Source organism: Schistocerca cancellata, chromosome 5, assembly GCF_023864275.1.
Source record: "Schistocerca cancellata isolate TAMUIC-IGC-003103 chromosome 5, iqSchCanc2.1, whole genome shotgun sequence".
Lineage (NCBI taxonomy): Eukaryota > Metazoa > Arthropoda > Insecta > Orthoptera > Acrididae > Schistocerca > Schistocerca cancellata.
The window spans coordinates 52,942,279-52,962,580 of record NC_064630.1 but is presented as its reverse complement, the minus strand read 5'-3'; the positions used below and the strand labels follow the sequence as shown (position 1 = coordinate 52,962,580).

The 20,302-nt window shown below is 37.6% G+C and overlaps 1 protein-coding gene across 1 annotated transcript in view; it reads left to right on the top strand.

Annotated features, from left to right (window-relative positions):
- LOC126187848 (uncharacterized) overlaps nt 1-20,302 on the top strand; it is a 356,937-nt gene that overhangs the window by 275,260 nt on the left and 61,375 nt on the right. The window contains exon 6 of the mRNA XM_049929160.1: nt 10,227-10,354. Within this exon, the coding sequence (XP_049785117.1) occupies nt 10,227-10,354 (128 nt within the window). The remainder of the gene's footprint in view (nt 1-10,226; nt 10,355-20,302) is intronic.

Below are 20,302 nucleotides of genomic sequence, written 5' to 3'. Positions count from 1 at the left end.
TGTCTATACTGACAATTTGAGTAAATAATACTGACTAGAAACTAAAAAAGTTAATTCTGGCAGTACTCATCCAATTATTGATGCTTCTGCCACTAACAGTAATAATGATAATAATAATAATAATAATAATAATAATAATAATAATAACATCACCAATGATAATGGCAGATATAAAAATAATTTATAGTAGTACAAAATACATATTTTCTGATATAGTTGAGTTCTGGGGAAAGAAAAGGAGATCACACCAGCTAAGAATTCTTGGAAATGAGTAAGATCTTGTTGAAAAAATGTATGTACAAGGATAATGTGTGCATGCAGGGACAATGGTTATCATTACTGTTGATTTACTAGAGATGTCACTGTCTTCTGAACCTGTAGGTGTTACTCCATTCTCTAACTTGATGCAGGGGGCTACTAAGAAGGACTTTGATGGACTGTGACTGAATGGATTTTGTTCTGATGGGAACAGGTGTTTCTGCCATGCTGTTCAGACAAAATAATTAAAGTCACAGAGAGATACGGGGGACAGTGTACATTGATAAGACAGTAGAGAAGACAGATAGTACGGAAATCTCAGTGCTTGTCTACACACAGCCAGGACATGTGTGCATATGATGATAAAATATGAGTTTAAGTTGAACATCGCAGGTACAACAAACACAGGAATTCATAACCAGCTGCCGGCATCAAGAGCTTTCCCAAAAAAGGCCTTGCAGGGTAACTCTGCTGTAATCAATAATTGAAAGGATAAGTGTTTGTACAAGTTTCTTTTTCAGGCCAAATGGAAGAACTTTTTATGTTTTTGTAGGGTATGGAGGTATGCTGATACCTTCTAGCACATTGCAGTTAGATACTCAGTCCAATTTAGATTTTCATCTGTTAGTACTCATAGACTTTACTGAAGGTGAGAAGTAGGTATTTTTGTCATTGAGTGTTAAAGATGGTAGGGATTCCCTATATTTCAGATTAATGAAGCCAGAATGACCAACCAGTACTGTTTATGTTTTGGATGGGTTGAGCTTTAATACTGCATCCTGTGCTCATTTAGATAGTGTGCATGGGGTGGTATTGAGATTCTTTATAGTTTTCTCCAGGTTTATTGGTTTTGCACTTCGATACAGCTGGAAGTCATCAGCATACATGTGATTTTGGCAGCAGGACAAAACTGATGACACATCAATGACATACAATGAAAATAGTATAGGACCTAATACTGAACCCTGGGGGATATCTGACGCTACCTATCCCCATTGTGATTTTATGGTGCTCGACAAGACACATTGTTGGCAAGACGTCAGGTACGAGTGAAACCATTGCGCTGTACTTAGTGAGAAAGTTAGGCTGCTAAGTTTGGCAAGTAAAAGGTCAAAGTTGACAGTGTCAAAGGCTTTGCCAAAGTCTAAGAAGCACATGATACTGTCTCTTGTGCATCCATGGCAAGCTTCAGGTCACCCATTTCATCAAATAGGTATTCATCTAGTAGGCTGTTCATTGTTAGCTGGTCTGTGCTATATATATTTTAAGGCATTGGATAGCACAAGAAGCATGCAAATAGGTCAGCAATCAGAGAATGTTGTGGCAATGTTGTTTTTGTTAGTGGCTTAACTAGACTTTGTATCCAGGCCTCAAGAAAAATTTGTGGTTAAGGAATTAGGGCCTCCTGTCAGGTATGCTGGTCACCTGTGTAAGCCTTTTTGGTTGACCCCACTTCAGTGACTTGTGTGTCAAGGTTAAGGAGTACTGTAATTATGGTATCTTTTATTGGGAACAATTATGAGACAGTAATGAGCTTCATCATTTGGACTGTGATGTCATTGTGTCCAGTAGATGCTGATCTGATATGCATGATTACAAATAACATGCTTTTGATAGAACTTTTTGAGGCTGTAGTCATTTACCTCCATGAGGTAATCAATGAGCATCTGTTTTGCTTGTGGTTCAGTTGTGGTTGTAGGTAATATGAAGTACTGGTCCATTTCTCTGGCTGGGACAAAGGGATTGTCTATACCAAGACCATGCAGGTTTTTCTGCAGGATAACTGCTCAGTTTTTGTTATAGATTAATGTATGGGGATGCCTAAGTTTTGCATTTCTCGCAGCTTGACTGACTCTGTTTTGCTTCTGCTTGTAAGCAGCATGAGTTTCAGGCATGGGGTGCAGTTTTTATGCCTGGTGTATAGTGTTTCTGAGATTCATGAGCTGTGTCAATTCTTCAGTTAGCCATTGTGTGGGTTTGCTTCTTACTTTTGTGGTCTTTGGGGAAGCATACTTGTTATATAATTTTGCTATCTTATTAGTAAATATATGGAGTTCCTTGTTTCTGTCTCATAAGGGCACCTCAGCTGCAAATTCAGATAAATTTCAGTATGTTGTCAGTTTTGGTCTCTTTCTAGGACATTCTAGTGAGAATGTCGTGACAATTATGACATGAGCAGACATGCCAGTTGTAGGTGTTTGAGAGATTTGGGAATTTTGTTGCAAATATATCTATGAAAGTGTGACCACTCTTTGTGTGATAGGTAAGAGCCACCTGAAGAAGTGACACTTTTGAAGAAGAAGAAAGCATCCACTGAAATTTCACACTGGAAGAACCATTGTATAAAAAATTTATGTTAGTGTCACCAACTACAGTTACATGCTCATATGTCAACTTGAGTCTTGAAAGACCCGTTCTGAAGCAGGCAAACTTGCCTCCTTTAGAAAGTTTGCAGAGGACTCACATGAGCTGCTTTCTATCATGGGTTATGATTTCCATGAGCACCTATTCCACTTGTTTACCTTCATTATTATTGGATGTGTGTAGCACAGTACATAATAAATCAAAGCATATGTATGTCCCTACTCCATCCCCTTGCCTGTAACATCTGTCATGTCTTAGAAAGATGCAGTCATCTAGATTTACTGAGCTTGTTGGGAGTGCTTGGTTTGAGCCATGTCTTTAACAGAAGTCTTACATGGATGTCTGTGTCTTGAAATATATGATGGAACTTGTTGAGACAAGCTGCCACGGACTGGACATTTGCATGTGCAGTGTGGAGCTTGGTACATTCAGATGCAGAACTTGTGAGGTTACCACTGCTAGACATGAGGAACTCTGGGTCAGGTGCTGGTGAGGGAATGGAGCATAGTGAAGCACACTGAGGTAGCCAAGTGCTGGTTCCTGGAAGGGAAAACTGCAGGTACCTTCAGAGAAGTGTGAGGCTTTGAGGCTAAGGCCAGTGAACTTTGCAGCAGTCATTAAATAGTCAGGGATAGGAAAAGAAACTTTCTAAACAGAGCTAGAATAATCTGTAAGCAATGGTATTGAAAAGCAAGGTAAAAGGAATAAAAACAGAGTGTACTATTAATGACACTAATTATGATTAATGATAATAATATGATGATAAATTTCTAAATAAAAATGAAAGTAAGACTAAGTTGGTACAGTAATTAAGCCAGAAGCTCTAAACCCTTAATATCCTTTCTAATTTCCTCTTGCTAAACTAGAAGCACAGATTACAGGAGTTCATTCTGGATGGTTTTAGAGGTGGTTTTGAAAATTGTTGCTTTCCTAAATGTGATTTTAATACTGAGTCTACTTCTGCACCAAAATTAATCAAGACATTAAAAATGTCAGGATTGGAACATGATTCAGTCTGTTCATGTTGGTTGAGGGCAATTTCCAATGCATGAGAGAAACAATTAGTTAGTAACTAGATTTAGTATGTATCTATTATCAGTAACATTTATATTGTGTAGTGGCATAGGCCTTCTGTACTTACTGTCTAATTCAACAGTTGTATTTACTTTCTGACAATCTCTTTGTTATGTCTATCTGCAACTCATCATCTTTGCTATATGGTGAGTAGCAACTATTCTTTTCATTGTTGTATTTATGTTGCGTACAACTGCTAGATTCAAAATGTCATTTACATGGTCCAAGGATAGTTCGTGTTTCTTAATTTTGTCATACAGGATGAATGTCACAGAATCCATGTTTAGTCCATGAAAGCTCTCCTTCAAATACTAAACAAGGAACATGAAACAAGGTGTTTTCCAAATCACAACCACACAGGCATTCGGGCTTACTTTATGGATCAGATCTACTTTTTCCTACTGAACTGATGACTTTTCATTTTATCTGTCTGGAAAATCATTAAACTAGGAGTTGGTCTACCTACCTTCTTGGTTTCTAATTTTTTTTTTCAAATTTGTTTAAAATGACGGATTGAGAGGACAAAAAACTATGTGATTCATTATTTCATGTATTCACTTTTCTCATAATTCTCTGTAGGACACACTAAAATAACAAATACAACGGCCAGGAAATAATTAGTTTGCTCACAGCTACACATGGACTGGTAAGGAACCCCACTTTGTTTGAAGGTCTGACAGCTCTGGTTCTCTTTGTAAGGAGGGTGGTGGACAAGCCACTGAGTGCTTCTTCTTTGTCGGGTTCAAGGTACTGGCTGTGTTACTCCATTCTGGCACTATCTGTTCATTTGTTGTGGTAAAGGAGGGCTTTATTTTATATCTCCTAATTAAGAATTTATTTGGAAGGGATTAAAGGGGACACTTCCAACATTCACCTTACAAGTTGCCATCATTGTTTGCCACTTGATTGCATGAAGTACAGTCACCATTGTGTTGCACACTGCAGTTGCAAGCTGCTCCATCAGTCACTCCATGATAGGACCTACCAGTGACTCGATGCTATTTTGCAGGTTGCATCCACATGTTTAGTCATTCTCATGTCATGATTAGGAGGTTTTGTCTTGTTTGCATGTCAGGGGCAAATACTGCTCAGCTTGTTCTTGGCTACTGCCTCCTCCTCAGCTGGCTGGAGTGGTGTTTATACACCAAAGACTCATATACAAATATGTTGTTGCCAAGAATTTTCAGTGCACAGTACATCACTCACACCCCCCCCCCCCCCCCAAATCCCCTCCTACCCTGTGCCGCCACCCTGTGCCACCCAGATCCACATCTGCAAGCCCAGTACAACTACTCAAGTTGGCACTGGAATACTTTCATCCTATTCAGTTGATTTTGGCATTTTTAGCCCAGGCATTTCAAAAGAGGAAAATGACATAATACTTCTCAACCTGTACAAAAAAAACTCAAAAAGCAAGCATAGTTGAACAAAAGTATTCCTGGGGGTAGTACAAACCTATGCAGGATTGGCCTATGGAATAATGTCCTATTCTTATTGTATTTACACTGTGTTATGCTGGTGTAATATTTTGTTCTGGTTTACTATAGCACATATCAGCCAACAGATTGAATTCTGTAGTTTCATCTTACATACAGACCACATCTGTACTATTTTGGAATTTGTTATCCACTTCAGAATTATCACACATTGTCATACATGATGTTTAGCTATCCCTTCTATTTATTTAAACCCATCTCACTTGGCTAATCATTATGAAGTTGAGCAGTTCATCTTTTCTTCCATAGTGCAAGACAAATCTTTCTTACTTTGTTCACTCAAAATTAAACTTTGTGTTTCAAGAAAAGTTTGTGATTTATACACATGAAAATTAATTATTACCAACTGAGTCAAGATTATGTTACCACTCTAGCAGTAGATATATTCTTGATCATTGACTCTGTGTGTAAACAAAACTTTTTAACAACACCAAATGAAGCCCATGCATCCATTTCATAGAGAATGGATAATATTATTTGTTGAATTCTATCCTTCAGGTCACTGATGTTGTTAATTTTCCTGTTGTACATATGATCCTTGATTAATCCCCAGAACCAAAACTACTGGATGTCAACTCCAGTGATTGTGGAGGTCAGTGCAGTTGTCCATCTAGCAGGAAATTTTTGGTTAAGATATGCACAAAAAGTGTGTGCATAATGTGGTAGAATGCTGTTTTGTTAGAAGAAATTCTTACTTTAGATTTGTAGTGGAATTTCATCAATGGCATACTCCCGCAACATGTCTGTATTCACTGTAGATTTATCAATGAAGCGGGGCCCTATTCTACAGTGGTAGTCACAGCGAACCAGATATTCACCTATAGAGAGCCACACACATGTTGTGAGGATTTTCAATGCTTCAAAAATTGTGTGATGTTGGTTAACAAATCCACTTGTATGAAATGTAGCCTCATTGCTGAATGCCATTAACTTTCTGTTGTCATTCTAAATTTTCATTAGTTCAGCTCATATCTGATATAATTCAACTCTAACACTCTTGGCTCTATTGTTAAGACTTTTGAATGTGGTATGGTCACATCACAAAATTGTATTCCAAAATATGCCACACAATACATTGGGGAATCCCAGTTTTAAAATTACACTGTCTAGTTGACTTTGAAGGACTCTTCACTACACATTACTGAGTGACAGCAATGTTCATTTCAGATCTTCCTGATCTTGGATGTCCTGTACTTCCTTGAGTTGGCTGCTACTGCTCCAGTTTCTACAAACTTTTGATAAATGCTATTGTCAAAAGTCTCCACACAGACATCACTGGAACTATTAACTGATGACCAGCTTTCCAAACTGATTTCTTGGTGCTATGTGTTAAACACTTGTCACTCTTGGTTGTTCCATACTCTTATCTTTGTGAACAGGTATAGAAACAAAACTCACAGGTTAACAAACATAATTGTTTAAGTTATTGTTACATTTGACGTATTATTTATAATTGTAAGTTGAATGTAATAAATGCTACAAAGCCTTAAAACTGGTACATATATTCATTTTGAAAAACCCTTACTGTGACTTATTATGGGTTGTGAGTTCTGGCTGAATTTCCAAATCACTTTTCTTAGGATATTTAAATTGATACATATTAATGATACTTTCTGTTGACACAGGATAAAACACAGTTAATTGGGAAAACTGTGCAATGTCCAGATGGTTATGTGTGTTCTATAACAATTACAAGCACCAAATTATCCAGTATGCTTCTAAGGGTTGATACATAAAGAATCTAATTATTTCCATGTTTAAAAATTTTATTCATTTTTTTAAAATTGTGATAACTCCTTCAGACTAACTGGATGTATATGAGTGTGCAGCTAACATACAACCACTTTAGTCATAATGCTACAGTTACATAGCAATCAGACATCAGATCACTGTAATCCATTTTCAACACTTGTGATATTCCAAACAAGCAAAACGCTTGAAACTTTCTTTGTGCTGGACTGGGGGTCAATCCCATAAAGGATAGGGAAAATGCTTCAGCAAATGGAGCTCTGCAGGTGTTACTAAAAATCTGCCCTCACAGTTGTGTTTCTGCCAGTACCTTATGTCCTATATTCCAAACTTCATGGAAGGTCTCCTACATACCTTACAGGACCAGCACTCTTGGAAGAAAGGGCCTTGCAGAGAAATGGTTTAACCTCAGCCCAATGGATTATTATCACAATGAATTTTCACTCTGCAGCAAAGTAGGTTCTAATTTGAAACTTACCTGTGTGTCAAACCAGCACTCAAAACCTGAATTTTGCTTTCCATGGTCAAAATGCTCTAGTGAGTGAACTACCCATGCACACTCCACTACAAAGTGGAAATTCATTCTGGAAACAGTTCTGTAGGCTGTAGCTAAGACATTTCTCTGGAGTATTTTTTCTTAAAAGTGTGCTTGTTCCTCAAGTTCTGGAGAAGAACTTTTGTGAAGTTTTGAAAGTAAAAGAGAGATACTCCCAGAAGTGAATTTGTTAGGTTGGTAAATAGGTTGTGCCTGGACAACTTAGTCAGCAGAGCATTTTGCCCATGATGCAAACTTTCAGGTTTGAATACCTGTCCAACATATAGTTTTAGTGTGCCAGGAAGTTTCCAATCAGTGCACACTGCACTGCAGGGTGAAAATTCTTTTTGGAAACATACCACATTCACTTGATACTATACCTCTAAAATGTTCAGATCATAGTAATACATTGAGGATTCATTCATGTCCTTGTGAAACAATGGGAAGTCTCAGGTGGAATGACAACAATATGGAGAAGACTGATTGCTATTCGCCACGAAGAGGAAGCTTTGAATCGCAGATAGGCACAGTGAACAAGACTGCTAAAATGTTAAAGTTTTTGGACAAAATCCTTCTTCTGCAATAGAAAACAGAGTGCCTGAGACAGTGGTCATGTGTGTGAGTTGTGCTGTAAGAATTGTGTGTTCTTCTACAGAAGAAGGACTTTGTCCAAAATCTTTAATATTTTAGCAGTCTTCTTTGTTCTAACCTTTGACTCAACACTTCCTCTATATGGCCAGTAGCAATCTATCCCTTTTATATTGTTACAATATTATGAAAATTCTATGTTGTTGTTCTTCCCTCCTGTCACTCTGTGATATATAAGTAGTCTCACTGTTTTAATGTGAAAGGTAATGTCTGCCAAACTTATAAAGCATAAGGATTTACCTCCAATTTCTAGTACACTCCTTATACTTTTTGGTAATAACTCAGTTATTTAGCTGTACGTGATAAGTATTGTATGACATCTTATGAACAGTGTCCACTGGCTAGTGTGAAACTCACCACCTTATGAGGTAGCTTTATTTGCACTTGCTTTGCTACAATGTTAACCAAGGATTAAATATGGCAAAAGAGGACCTTCAAAAAACTCATGTTTGTTTAGTCAGTAGCAGTTCCTGTCCCAGTCCTGTTTAACAGGAAAGCAAAAGAGTGGCTTCATATACTCCAAACAATGTCTGTAATATCAATAATTTAAAATTATCAGACAGATTGAGTTTGTTAATCTTACAAATGTAATTACTTCAGTTGCCAGAATAAGAGAGTCATCCTCCGAAACACTAGTCTATTTAATAATCAGTAAATAAGGTAAAGACAGTATTCATTTCAGTAAGCTGAAATTCCACTAATCTGACCATTATTGCCAGAAAATTGACTACATATATGTGGATTTTCTAGCAATTGGAATAATTATTGAGCAGAAATGAGGACCAAACACTAAAATCATCATCTCTATATATTTACAAAGTGTCTGAGCTGTACATTTTCAAAAAAAATATACAAGTGGAAAGCAAAGTTTTGAATCAGAGCTACTAAATTTTAGAAACTGGTTTACATTGATACAATGGCACAGTCACTGAACATAAGCCATACCTATGGGAAATTCATTAACATATAATATAAAACATGTGCAAACATGAAGGGTAAGCAATAAATATAACATATGAAGTTCTCAAAAAAAAAAAAAAGTACTAAGAAGTGGTTAAACGAGTTACATATCGTATGAATTATGCTGTCAAGGAAGGTATGCATTCCAGCACACTGGAAAGGAATATAGATCAACACATAAAAAAAGATCAAAGGAGGAAGCATCAAACATAGTTGGAGTTTTTATTTTTTCACATCTTTAATGGGGATGATGATGTCTCCTTAGTCGAGGTCACTAACATACACCTGCATTGTATTGCTGACTCAGAGATAGTGGGCTTTAATCCTGGTGGTGGAACAAATTTTTGTGGCCAGGATTTGGCTGGAAAAGGGTGAAGTGGTAGTGGCAGGAAATCCTTAATTAATATACTTTGTGTCAGTGCTCCAGATTAAATTTAAGATCCCTCTGCAGTGTCTCATTAAATAATGACACATGACACTGTTGATGGTGACCCATACATAGGATGGGTGTTTGGTATTGTTTGAAAGGAGCAGCCTATATGCTGGCACCAGTTTTCACCTTCTCCCTCCTCTCCTCATCACACAAAACATCACAGCAGACACTCATTAGAGACACCTACACTCAACAGATACACTTAAGGCACAACTCTCACAGATTTCAATGCAAGTAGGAGGAAAACCTACTGATTAGTTGAACCTACCCATCAGATTCTCCTAGTCAACAATGCTGTACCTCAGTTCCTTTCCGTTGAAGAGAGGGTATCTTAATGTAATCTGATTACTAGGTTCTTCAGATGCAGATAATAATGAAACTAGAATAAAATAGTGTTCATTGACTCTCACAAAGGTGAAGATCATTAAATACATTATATGTGTTAGTGAGTACCTGTATCATTATCTAATTTATACTGATAATCACACAGCTGTGTCAATTTGTGTCTCTCTCTCTCTCTCTCTCTCTCTCTCTCTCTCTCTTTCTCTCTCTCCTCTCCTCTCCTCTCTCCTCCTCCTCCTCCTCCTCCTCCTCCTCCTCCTCCACCTTCAACAGGGAAAAGTGGGTATAGGTTCAATGAGTAGTCTGTGTATTTACTTTTATTCTTTTTTATAAATCTTAAATACAAATGACTTTGCTTTCTTTTCAGGCTTGATTTTGATGAGTTCAGAATAGCTGGTCCTGAGCCTGTAAACAACACCTGCATTTATGACCAGTTTCTTGTTACTGGAGGGAGTCCTATAAATGAGATATGTGGAATCAACAAAGGCAACCACAGTAAGCTCAAAAAATACACTGGACAGTAATCTGGTGTTCTTACTTTCATCTCAATTAGCAGACTTGTCATTATATTTTTCTAAATATTCATTAAACTCAAATATTTTAAATGTGGACTATGCTGTCACATATGGTATCTCAAATGCACATTGGTGATAATGTTTGTCTCTCAAAGGTAGTAAAATATAGGATGGGATGAGAGGATTAAAATAGTTAATCAAGGATGCAGTGTTACTAGGTAGCAAGCAGAGCAGAGAAAGAAATATAAGAAGTTATGTAATATAATTAGACAATTAAATAAGAGGTATAATAACTTTGAGATCAAATCAGAGCTCTGTAATTGAATCATACATCAATAAACAAATATTGGCTGTGGACTCTGTTACACTTGTTTGGCTGTGGACCCTGTTGCAAGTAAAATACTGGAAGGGTTGCCTTGTTGAGCAGTGTATTATGTATGTGATAACCCATCAAATGGTTACAGTCAGAACAAGCATATATTGTATATATGTTATGAAAATACAGTTGAGTAACTGCTTGTAATGGTTATCATACAAGGCAACTGTTGAACACCCTCTCTATCAAAGTAGATTGGAACAGTTTGGGCAACATGTCATCTTGTGTTAACTCATTGAAAGATAATGTCATGGTGACCTTGAAGATAACAGCACCTTCACTGGCTTTAACATTCAGAAATGTAATACCTGCTGTCCAAACAACTGGTACGTTCACCTGAGATGATCATATCCAGTGGAACCTAACACCATCACCCCTGTATGATGATGAAGAATGCAATATGGTAAATTTCATTCTTGCTGGAGCTTCCACACACAGATATTTCAATTTTAATGTTGTATGCAGAACCAGGATGCATCTAAAATGACAACTTATTGACACTCCTGAGTTCACCATTGTTACTGGTTAAGCCACTTTCTGTGCCTCTTCCTGCTGCTGTTTCAAGAGAGGCCACAAGTTCACCATGCTGACAGTCCATGGCAACCCAGATGTCATTGCACTGTCTGTGCAAAGCCTTGTTTCATTGACTCAAGGTCCATTATGTGGCTGTACCATCTTGCATCTAGTTTGTGCAGTTTCACTGAAATATTGATGATTTATAGATCCATGCATGTAGTACATTACATGATAGTTCCACTTTTGTTGTGTGATGCATTCATGGCACTGTAATTTTAATGGCCATCAGTGTATAAGTAGGGTAGAGCAGACGTTCTTGTGTAAAATCACAAAAGCCATCTACTCCTTTTCTCAGAAAAGTACCAGGATGGGTTTCTTTTTTTTTTCTTTTTTTTAAATAGAAAATTGCACTTACCTAGTAACAATCCTACAATCCTAGCTCCTATACATATAGTCCCCTTGGCTATTTATACACAGTTGCAACTGGAGGTCTTGGAAGCGAGCAGGGGAATTTTCAACTCCAGTGTTTGTAAGCTCATTTATCACAGCCCACTGGATGTTGCAATATCCTGATGAAGCTTTCCTTTCAGTTACCTTATCACTCGCAGAAACAAGAAAAAATGGCAAAGTGAGAGATCAGGAGAATACGGTGGATGAGGGATGGTAGTAACAGAATGTCTGGTTAGATACTCAGTAATGGATAAATCAGTATGGGGTCTTGCATTGTCATGCAGTAAGAACCAATCCTCAGAATGCCACAAGTCAGGGCAGCGACATCAAATCGCTTGTTGCAAATGTTTCAAGACTTTGATGTAAAGAGTTTGGTTCACTGTTTGAGCTGGAACAACATACTCATGGTGAACTAATCATTTACCAACAAAGAATGTGATCAACGTTGTCTTTGTTGTTGAAGGTTGTCATTTGACTTTTTTTAAGGCTGATGATCCAGGACTCCGCCATTCAGTGCTTTGATGTTTCATGTAAGGGTCCTACCGGTAGCACCAGCTTTCACCCCCAGCAATAATCATTGACAGAAATGTGGTATTACATCTGGCTCCATCCAGTAGTTCAGCAGCAATTCTTCATTTTACCGCTTTGTGTTTGTCTGTTAGTGTGCGAGGGACGAGTTTTGCTTTAGGTTTTTGTTTCACTGAATCTTATGACACACATCACTATTCAAACTAAGTTCTTCTGACATTGCACACACAGTTACATGACAGTCTTCTTCCAATAACTGCCTTACATGCTCCATATTTCCATCAGTATGTGCTGTAGATGGTCAACCAGAACAGGGGTCCTCTTGCATTGAATGTCTGCATTTACAGAACCTTTTACCTCACTCGAAAACATGATTTGCTGAAAGTGCCTAGCCTATATATGCTTGTTTAATCATTGTCCACGTTTGACTGGGGGTTTTCCTGAGCTTAATCCAGAACTTATTGTTCACTCCTTGCTCACTATCAGTATCCATTGTGTCATGGTAACTAATAAAACATTTTTCCTTTTTAGTATTGCAAACTCAGAAATAAAAAAGTCTGTCATGGAACTTTTCTGACAAAGGGAGTGTTACAAAAAACATTAGCTATTGTATCAAACAGAAATGATTTATAATAGCTAATTTTCATTGCTAATGCATTACTTGATCCGTCCCACTACATTATATGTTCTTCTTCATGCCACAGATCTGAAATAAGACAATTGTGGCAAACAATTTTGCAAAAAGCTAACTTTGCTCATAATGTAACAGAATTGATCAAAAGAAAAAAGAAATGAGTATCAACACAATTGAAAAAGACATATTTAAAGTTTTCACCTTAGATGAATGCCTGACTAAGTGGATATTTTAATGCTTTACTACCCTGCTAGATCTAGAAACAAATGAGCCAATACCCTTGTAATACATCAGTTACTGGTAAAAACTAAACATGTCTAAAGATTTATAAAGAAATAGCAACCACTATGATCTTTAATGTTGCATTGGAATCAATGATTAATGGTGTGCTTCCTGGTGTTCAACTGAGTTGTTGTTTCAATTTTATGCACAATATTTTGAAGACCAACGCAGTCATTTTCATCCAGTGTTATGAGATATAGTGTTATGTATACTTTTTGGCTGGACTCCAACTGGACTGAAAAATTGTTGGTACCATGCCACTATTTATAGCTGAATTAAACTCCTGATCCTCGTTATGCCCATTGACATTCTTTTAATTTTTAGACTTCACACTGACATTCCATGAAATGCACATTCTATTAATATTTTCCAACTCTGGTGGATGCGATAGCCAGTTATATCTTAATAAATTGAGTGACAGACTCCAAACCTAGATCAAATAGAAACTTCAATTCCTGTTTATTAGGTTTTCTAAAATATTTGCTTTGATAACTCCTTAATTACACTGTCCCAGAAACTTAGTGTTTGCACCATGGTACTGGTTGCAGCGTATTTCATCCAAACTTGCCACATAATGTCTTTTAGGGTCTTAGAAGATGAGGAGCGGTGCCACCGCAAATATATTGCTTCCTAAGATGCACGAGGAAGGCATTCCTCTAAGACCCATAGTTAGTAGTTTTGGCATATAGATGACAGAATGCCTGAAATGCATTCTCAGTGAATGTGGGGTGTGTACACCACCTCAGTCAACTGGATGTGGACATTATGATCAGTTTTGATCTCATTACAAGAGTCCCACTATCTGAATCCTTGGAATTAATTGCATAAAAATTCAACAAGTGTTTCACTGAACATTTAAGCATGTTCTGACATCAACTTGTTCCCTCATCAAGAGAAAATATTAAGAACTAACTGTTGGTGTGGAAACGTGTAGTCTGTTATTGCTTGTCATTGTGAACATGAATATGGCATACTTTGAAGCAAAGGCACTGGAATCTGTCAAGTGCAAAGCAGCACAATTGTATCAAGACATAGAGATACATTTGTATTCATCCTAATGTGAAATTCATGATTGAGTTTGAAAAAGATGAATCGATACATTTCCTTGACTTTTTACTGGATCACAGTTAAGACATACAGAAAACCACGCACAATGACCTTTTATCTTCAAACCTCAATCCATCACCATCTGTCTAAATGAAGTTCAGTGTTATAGACTCTGGCCCATAGAGCTCTAACCACTTTCAGACAAGGAGAGCCATGCTGAAGAATTACAACACCTGTGAATAGTGTTCTGAAGGAATGAGTACTCAGATTGTAAAATTGAGTAGGTGATGGAGCCAAAATTAAAAACACCCAACAAACAGGTTCAGACTGAGACAGAGGAAGAGAAGCCAAGATTTGTTTATGTATCTCATGCTGGGAATACAAGGAATTTGTGGCACAACCTGATCAAAAGAAGGTATCAGGTGATAGGACACATTCTGAGACATCAAGAAATCACAAATTTAGTAGTGCAGACAAGTTGGAGTGGTAAAAATTGCCGGTGAAGACCCAGAGGTGAATACAATAAACAGACACAGAAAGATGTAGGTTGTAGTAGTTATTCTGAGATGAAGAAGCTGGCACAAGGTAGAGTAGCATAGAGGGTGAAGACTACAACAACAACAACATCTTATGCTGGCCCAATATCCATAAAGATTGGTAGACTCCACAGAAAAATGGCATCAAGTGTACTTCACCCTCATCAGCAAAGGTAAAGACTTCTTTGTGATGTTAAAGATGAAATAGGTCTCCAAAAATTGGGTGTGTTCTTCATCCCATGTGATTGTACCATCACTTACAAGAGACATACTATTGGGACAGGTGAGGAGAGATACAAGGAGTATCAGTGATGCAACAAATTAAAACAGCCAAGAAAATCAGCTGCCACCAAGCACTGCCTCAAACATAATCATGAGATGAAATATAATGAGACTAGTATTGTGGTGCACATACCAAATTTGAGTGACAGCATAATTGAGGAGTTTGTAACAGTCTCTCTCTCTCTCTCTCTCTCTCTCCTCCCCCCCCCCCCCCCCTCCTCTCTCTCTCTCTTCCTCCGTAATGATCCTTTAAGATATTTCAAATTGTGTGACCTAGTAATGTCACTGAGAACCAAGAGCAGTAATCTTTCTTCCTTTAATGTTGACTTGTTATGGTACTGACAAGTCTAACAACTACACTTCTGACTATTCTTTTACTGTGTGCACTTAAATGACAAAAAAAGCTACTGAAGACTATTTATGCAATTAGTACTGTGCTGTGCAGTTGATTGATTAATTGGTTACTGGCATTTAATTAGAAAAATAGCCACCTTAAAAAAGTTATTTTAATGGAATCAGTGGGTTTGTTTGTAAACATCTTTTTTGCTACCAGACATGATTTTCCTTTATTCATATTTTGCATGATGAGTTTTGGGAAATGATTTCATTTTAAAGTGAGTTGACTCTTTGTGCTATGCCATTTTTGTGTCATTTTTTCAATGTGTGAAGTTCTGCTTTGTTTTGTTGACTTTACTGCAATATATAAGGAATTCACAATTTTTAATTAGTTATTGATTTTCATATGTACTTATTGGTGAAACTTAAAAGAACTTGTATTCACAATTTTCTTATGGTCCATTTGTGCAGAGTCTCACACAAGTTAAACATCACACAACTTCCTGTACACAATATACATTGAGAATAGCTTACATAAACAAACAGTTACAAAGATATTTTTGGATCTAGTTGGCAGAAATAATGTTATAACTCTTTCACAGAGTATGATACACTTTTGTACAGAATGTATTTATCTTATCAATATTCATTATAATTTGCTTACATCTATTTTAGAATGGTGCCTATTTCTGTGTGTTACTATTTTTATTTAAGTATGTTCTCAAAGCAACCAAAGAAATTCACCAATTCACTTTCAAGTTTTTCATTTAATATTTTCTCTTCATATTTTCTTGTAATGTGAATATACAAGGTGTACCGGTATGAAATGAGCGTTAAGATACAAATGTGTCGATAGGGAACATTTGTTGTGAACGAGCCTTAATTTTTGTTTGTTTGGTTGGTATGACATCTGTCAAAGATATTTAGTATACATCAAGTCATGGAACAAACATCATATGTTTTCATCGTGTTAACAATGTCGAATTTTGTACCAGAAAGTGGTGATTTGCAGAAAGCATTAATTTTTTGTTTTCATTTGAAAAAAAGTGCTGCAGAGTTCCTTCAAATGCTTGTCGAGGCATAAAGTGATCATGCTCTATCAGAAGCAACATGCGAAAGATGGTTTCAATGGTTCAGAAATAATGATTTTGATGTAAGAAATGAAGAATGTGGAAAGCCATCAAAAAAGTTCGAAGACACCGAATTGCAAGCAATATTGGATGAAGATGATACTTTGAGTCAGAAGCAAATGGCAGCAATGCTAAATGTTGCACAACAAACAATTTCTGACCGCTTGAAAGCTATGGGAAAGATCTAAAAGTGTGGAAAATGGGTGCTACATGAATTGAATGAAAGACAGATGGCAAACTGAAAAACCATTTGTCAAATTTTGCTTCAAAGACATGAAAGAAAATCAATTTTGCATCAAACTGCTACTGGCAATGAAAAATGGATTTATTTTAAGAATCCTAAATGGGAAAAATCAAGGGTTAATCCGGGGCAACCATCAACATCGACTGCAAAATCAGATCGATTTGGCAAGAAGACAATGCTCTGTGTTTGGTGGGATCAGAAAGGTGTGGTGCATCATGAGCTTCTAAAACCTGGTGAAACTGTGAATACTAATCGCTACAGACAACAAATGGTCAATTTGAACTATGCATTGATCTAAAAAAGACCAGAATGGGCCAGAAGACATGGCAAAGTAATTTTTTTACATGACAATGCACCTGCACTCAAAGCAAAACTGGTTCAGGATACAACCAAAACACTTGGCTGGGAGCTGCTACCCCACCTGCTGTATTCACCAGACTTGGCCCCTTCCAACTACCATTTGTTTTCATTAATGGGACATGCATTGGCTGAGGAACACTTCGATTCCTGCAAAGAAGTTGAAAATTGGGTGTCTGGTTTTGCTTCAAAAGACAAACATTTCTATTGGCGTGGTGTCCACAAATTGCGAGAAAGGTGGTCAAATGTATAAAAGCAATGGTCAGTACTTTGAATAGAATGTTTTTACTTTTCAATTCAAAATTAGTGTTTCATTTTCACAAAAAAACGCTCATTTCATATCAGTACACCTGGTACCTTGTGTGATCAAAAATTTCCGGAAACCTGGCTGAAAATAACTTACAAGTTCATGGTGCCTTCTATCAGTAATGCTGGAATTCAGTATGGTGTTGGCCCATCCTTAGCCTTGATGACAGCCTCCACTCTTGCAGGCATATGTTGAAGGTTTCTTGGGGAATGGCAACCCATTCTTCATGGAGTGCTACACTGAGGTGAGGTAACAATTTCAGTCAGTTAAGTCTGACATGAAGCTGGCATTCCAAAACAACCCAAAGGTGTTCTATAGGTTTCAGGTCAGGTCTCTGTGCAGGTAAGTCCATTACAGGGGTGCTATTGTTGTGTAACCACTCTGCCACAGGCCGTGCATTATGAACAGGTGCTCGATCATGCTGAAAGATGCAATCGTCATTCCCGAATTGCTCTTCATCAGTGGGAAGCAAGAAGTTGCTTAAAACATCAATGTAAGCCTGTGCTGTGATAGTGCCATGCAAAACAACATGGGGTGCAAGCTCCCTCTATGAAAAACATAACCACACCATATCACCACTGCCTCTGAATTTTACTGTTGGCTCTACAGATCCTGGCAGATGACGTTCACCGGGCATTCGCGATACCCACACCCCACCATCAGATTGCCACATTGTGTACCATGATTTGTCACTCCATACAATGTTTTTCCACTCTTCAATTGTCCAATGTTTCGCTGCTTACATCAAGTGAGGTGTCGTTTGGCATTTACCAGCGTTATGTGTGGCTTATGAGCAACCATTTGACCATGAAATCCGAGTTTTCTCACCTCCCTCCTAACTGTCACAGTACCTGCAGTGGATCCTGATGCAGTTTGGGATTTCTGTGTGATGGTCTGGATAGATATCTGCCTGTTACATATTACGACCCTCTTCAACTGTTGGCAGTCTGTCAGTCAACAGACGAGGTTGACCTGTATGCTTTTGTGCTGTACCTGTCCCTTGCCATTTCCACTTCACTATCACATCAGAAATATTGGACCCTGGGATATTTAGGAGTGTGGAAATCTTGCGTACAGACGTATGACACAAGCGACACCAAATCACCACGTTCAAAGTCCATGAGTTCCGCTGAGCACCACATTCTGCTCTCTCACGATGTCTAATGACTACTGAAGTTGCTGACATGGAGTACCTGGCAGTAGGTGGTATCACAATGCACCTAATATGAAAAACATATGTTTTTGGGGGTGTCCAGATACTTTTGATCACATAGTGTATCTCTAGTTTTTCTAACAATTCCATTTTACACCCTTTATCTAGTCAGTGCCATATATTAACATTCTGATCTAATTTCCCAAATGAATGTCCTGTATTTTGTATGAGTGTAGCTATTGCCAATGTTGTGCATTTGTTGTGTGTGTCGGCTTTAATGTGCTCTGTGTACCCAGTGTTGAAACTTCAGCCTGTTTGTCCTAGGTAGAACATGGAGCATTTCTGGCATGTTACTTTGTATATTCCAGAGACCAAGCATTGGTCATGATTACACTTTATAACATGTATTAGTATTTTTTGTAGTTTATTTGATGTAGAAAATTCAACTTTTTACTTTGTAATTTTTTAATATATTTGCAATCTTCTGTGATATATTGCCAGTGCATAGGGTGCTAGAGATGCATTTGTTTTGTCTTTTTCTTCTGTGGTGCACTTTGTGTTAGGGTCTTTCTTCACATTTTCTAGGACTGCATGAACCGTGGAAGCAATATAATCATTAGCAGCTGCAACTTGTTTCACTATGTTTATTTCTCGTTGCATGTTTTCTTGGTTCAAAGGTATTTTAGTTGCCCTATGTAGCACAGATCTGCGTGTTGCCTGCTTATGAATGTTCAGGTGATATGAAGTTGCAGGTATTGTGGTGTCAGTCATTGTAGTTATCCTATAAATTTTAAATGTGCGTTTGTTGTTGTTTCTCAAAATATTTAGGACCAGATAATTGAAGCTTTTGTTTTATTCGAGCTCCACTGTAAATGTAATTCTCTCACGTAGATGACTGAAGCAATTCAGAATGTCTGTTATGTCTTCGGCATCCCCATTCATTGAGGACAATATTATGGAAATGGAAGAGGATGTAGATGAAGATGAAATGGGAGATACGATACTGCGTGAAGAGTTTGACAGAGCACTGAAAGACCTAAGTCGAAACAAGGCCCCCGGAGTAGACAACATTCCATTGGAATTACTGATGGCCTTGGGAGAGCCAGTCCTGACAAAACTCTACCATCTGCTGAGCAAGATGTATGAAACAGGCGAAATACCCTCAGACTTCAAGAAGAATATAATAATTCCAATCCCAAAGAAAGCAGGTGTTGACAGATGTGAAAATTACCGAACAATCAGTTTAATAAGCCACAGTTTCAAAATACTAACACGAATTCTTTACAGACGAATGGAAAAACTAGTAGAAGTCAATCTCGGGGAAGATCAGTTTGGATTCCGTAGAAATACTGGAACACATGAGGCAATACTGACCTTACGACTTATCTTAGAAGAAAGATTAAGGAAAGACAAACCTACGTTTCTAGCATTTGTAGACTTAGAGAAAGCTTTTGACAATGTTTACTAGAATACTCTCTTTCAAATTCTAAAGGTGGCAGGGGTAAAATACAGGGAGTGAAAGGCTATTTACAATTTGTACAGAAACCAGATGGCAGTTATAAGAGTCGAGGGACATGAAAGGGAAGCAGTGGTTGGGAAGGGAGTAAGACAGGGTTGTAGCCTCTCCCCAATGTTATTCAATCTGTATATTGAGCAAGCAGTAAAGGAAACAAAAGAAAATTTTGGAGTAGGTATTAAAATCCATGGAGAAGAAATAAAAACTTTGAGGTTCACCGATGACATTGTAATT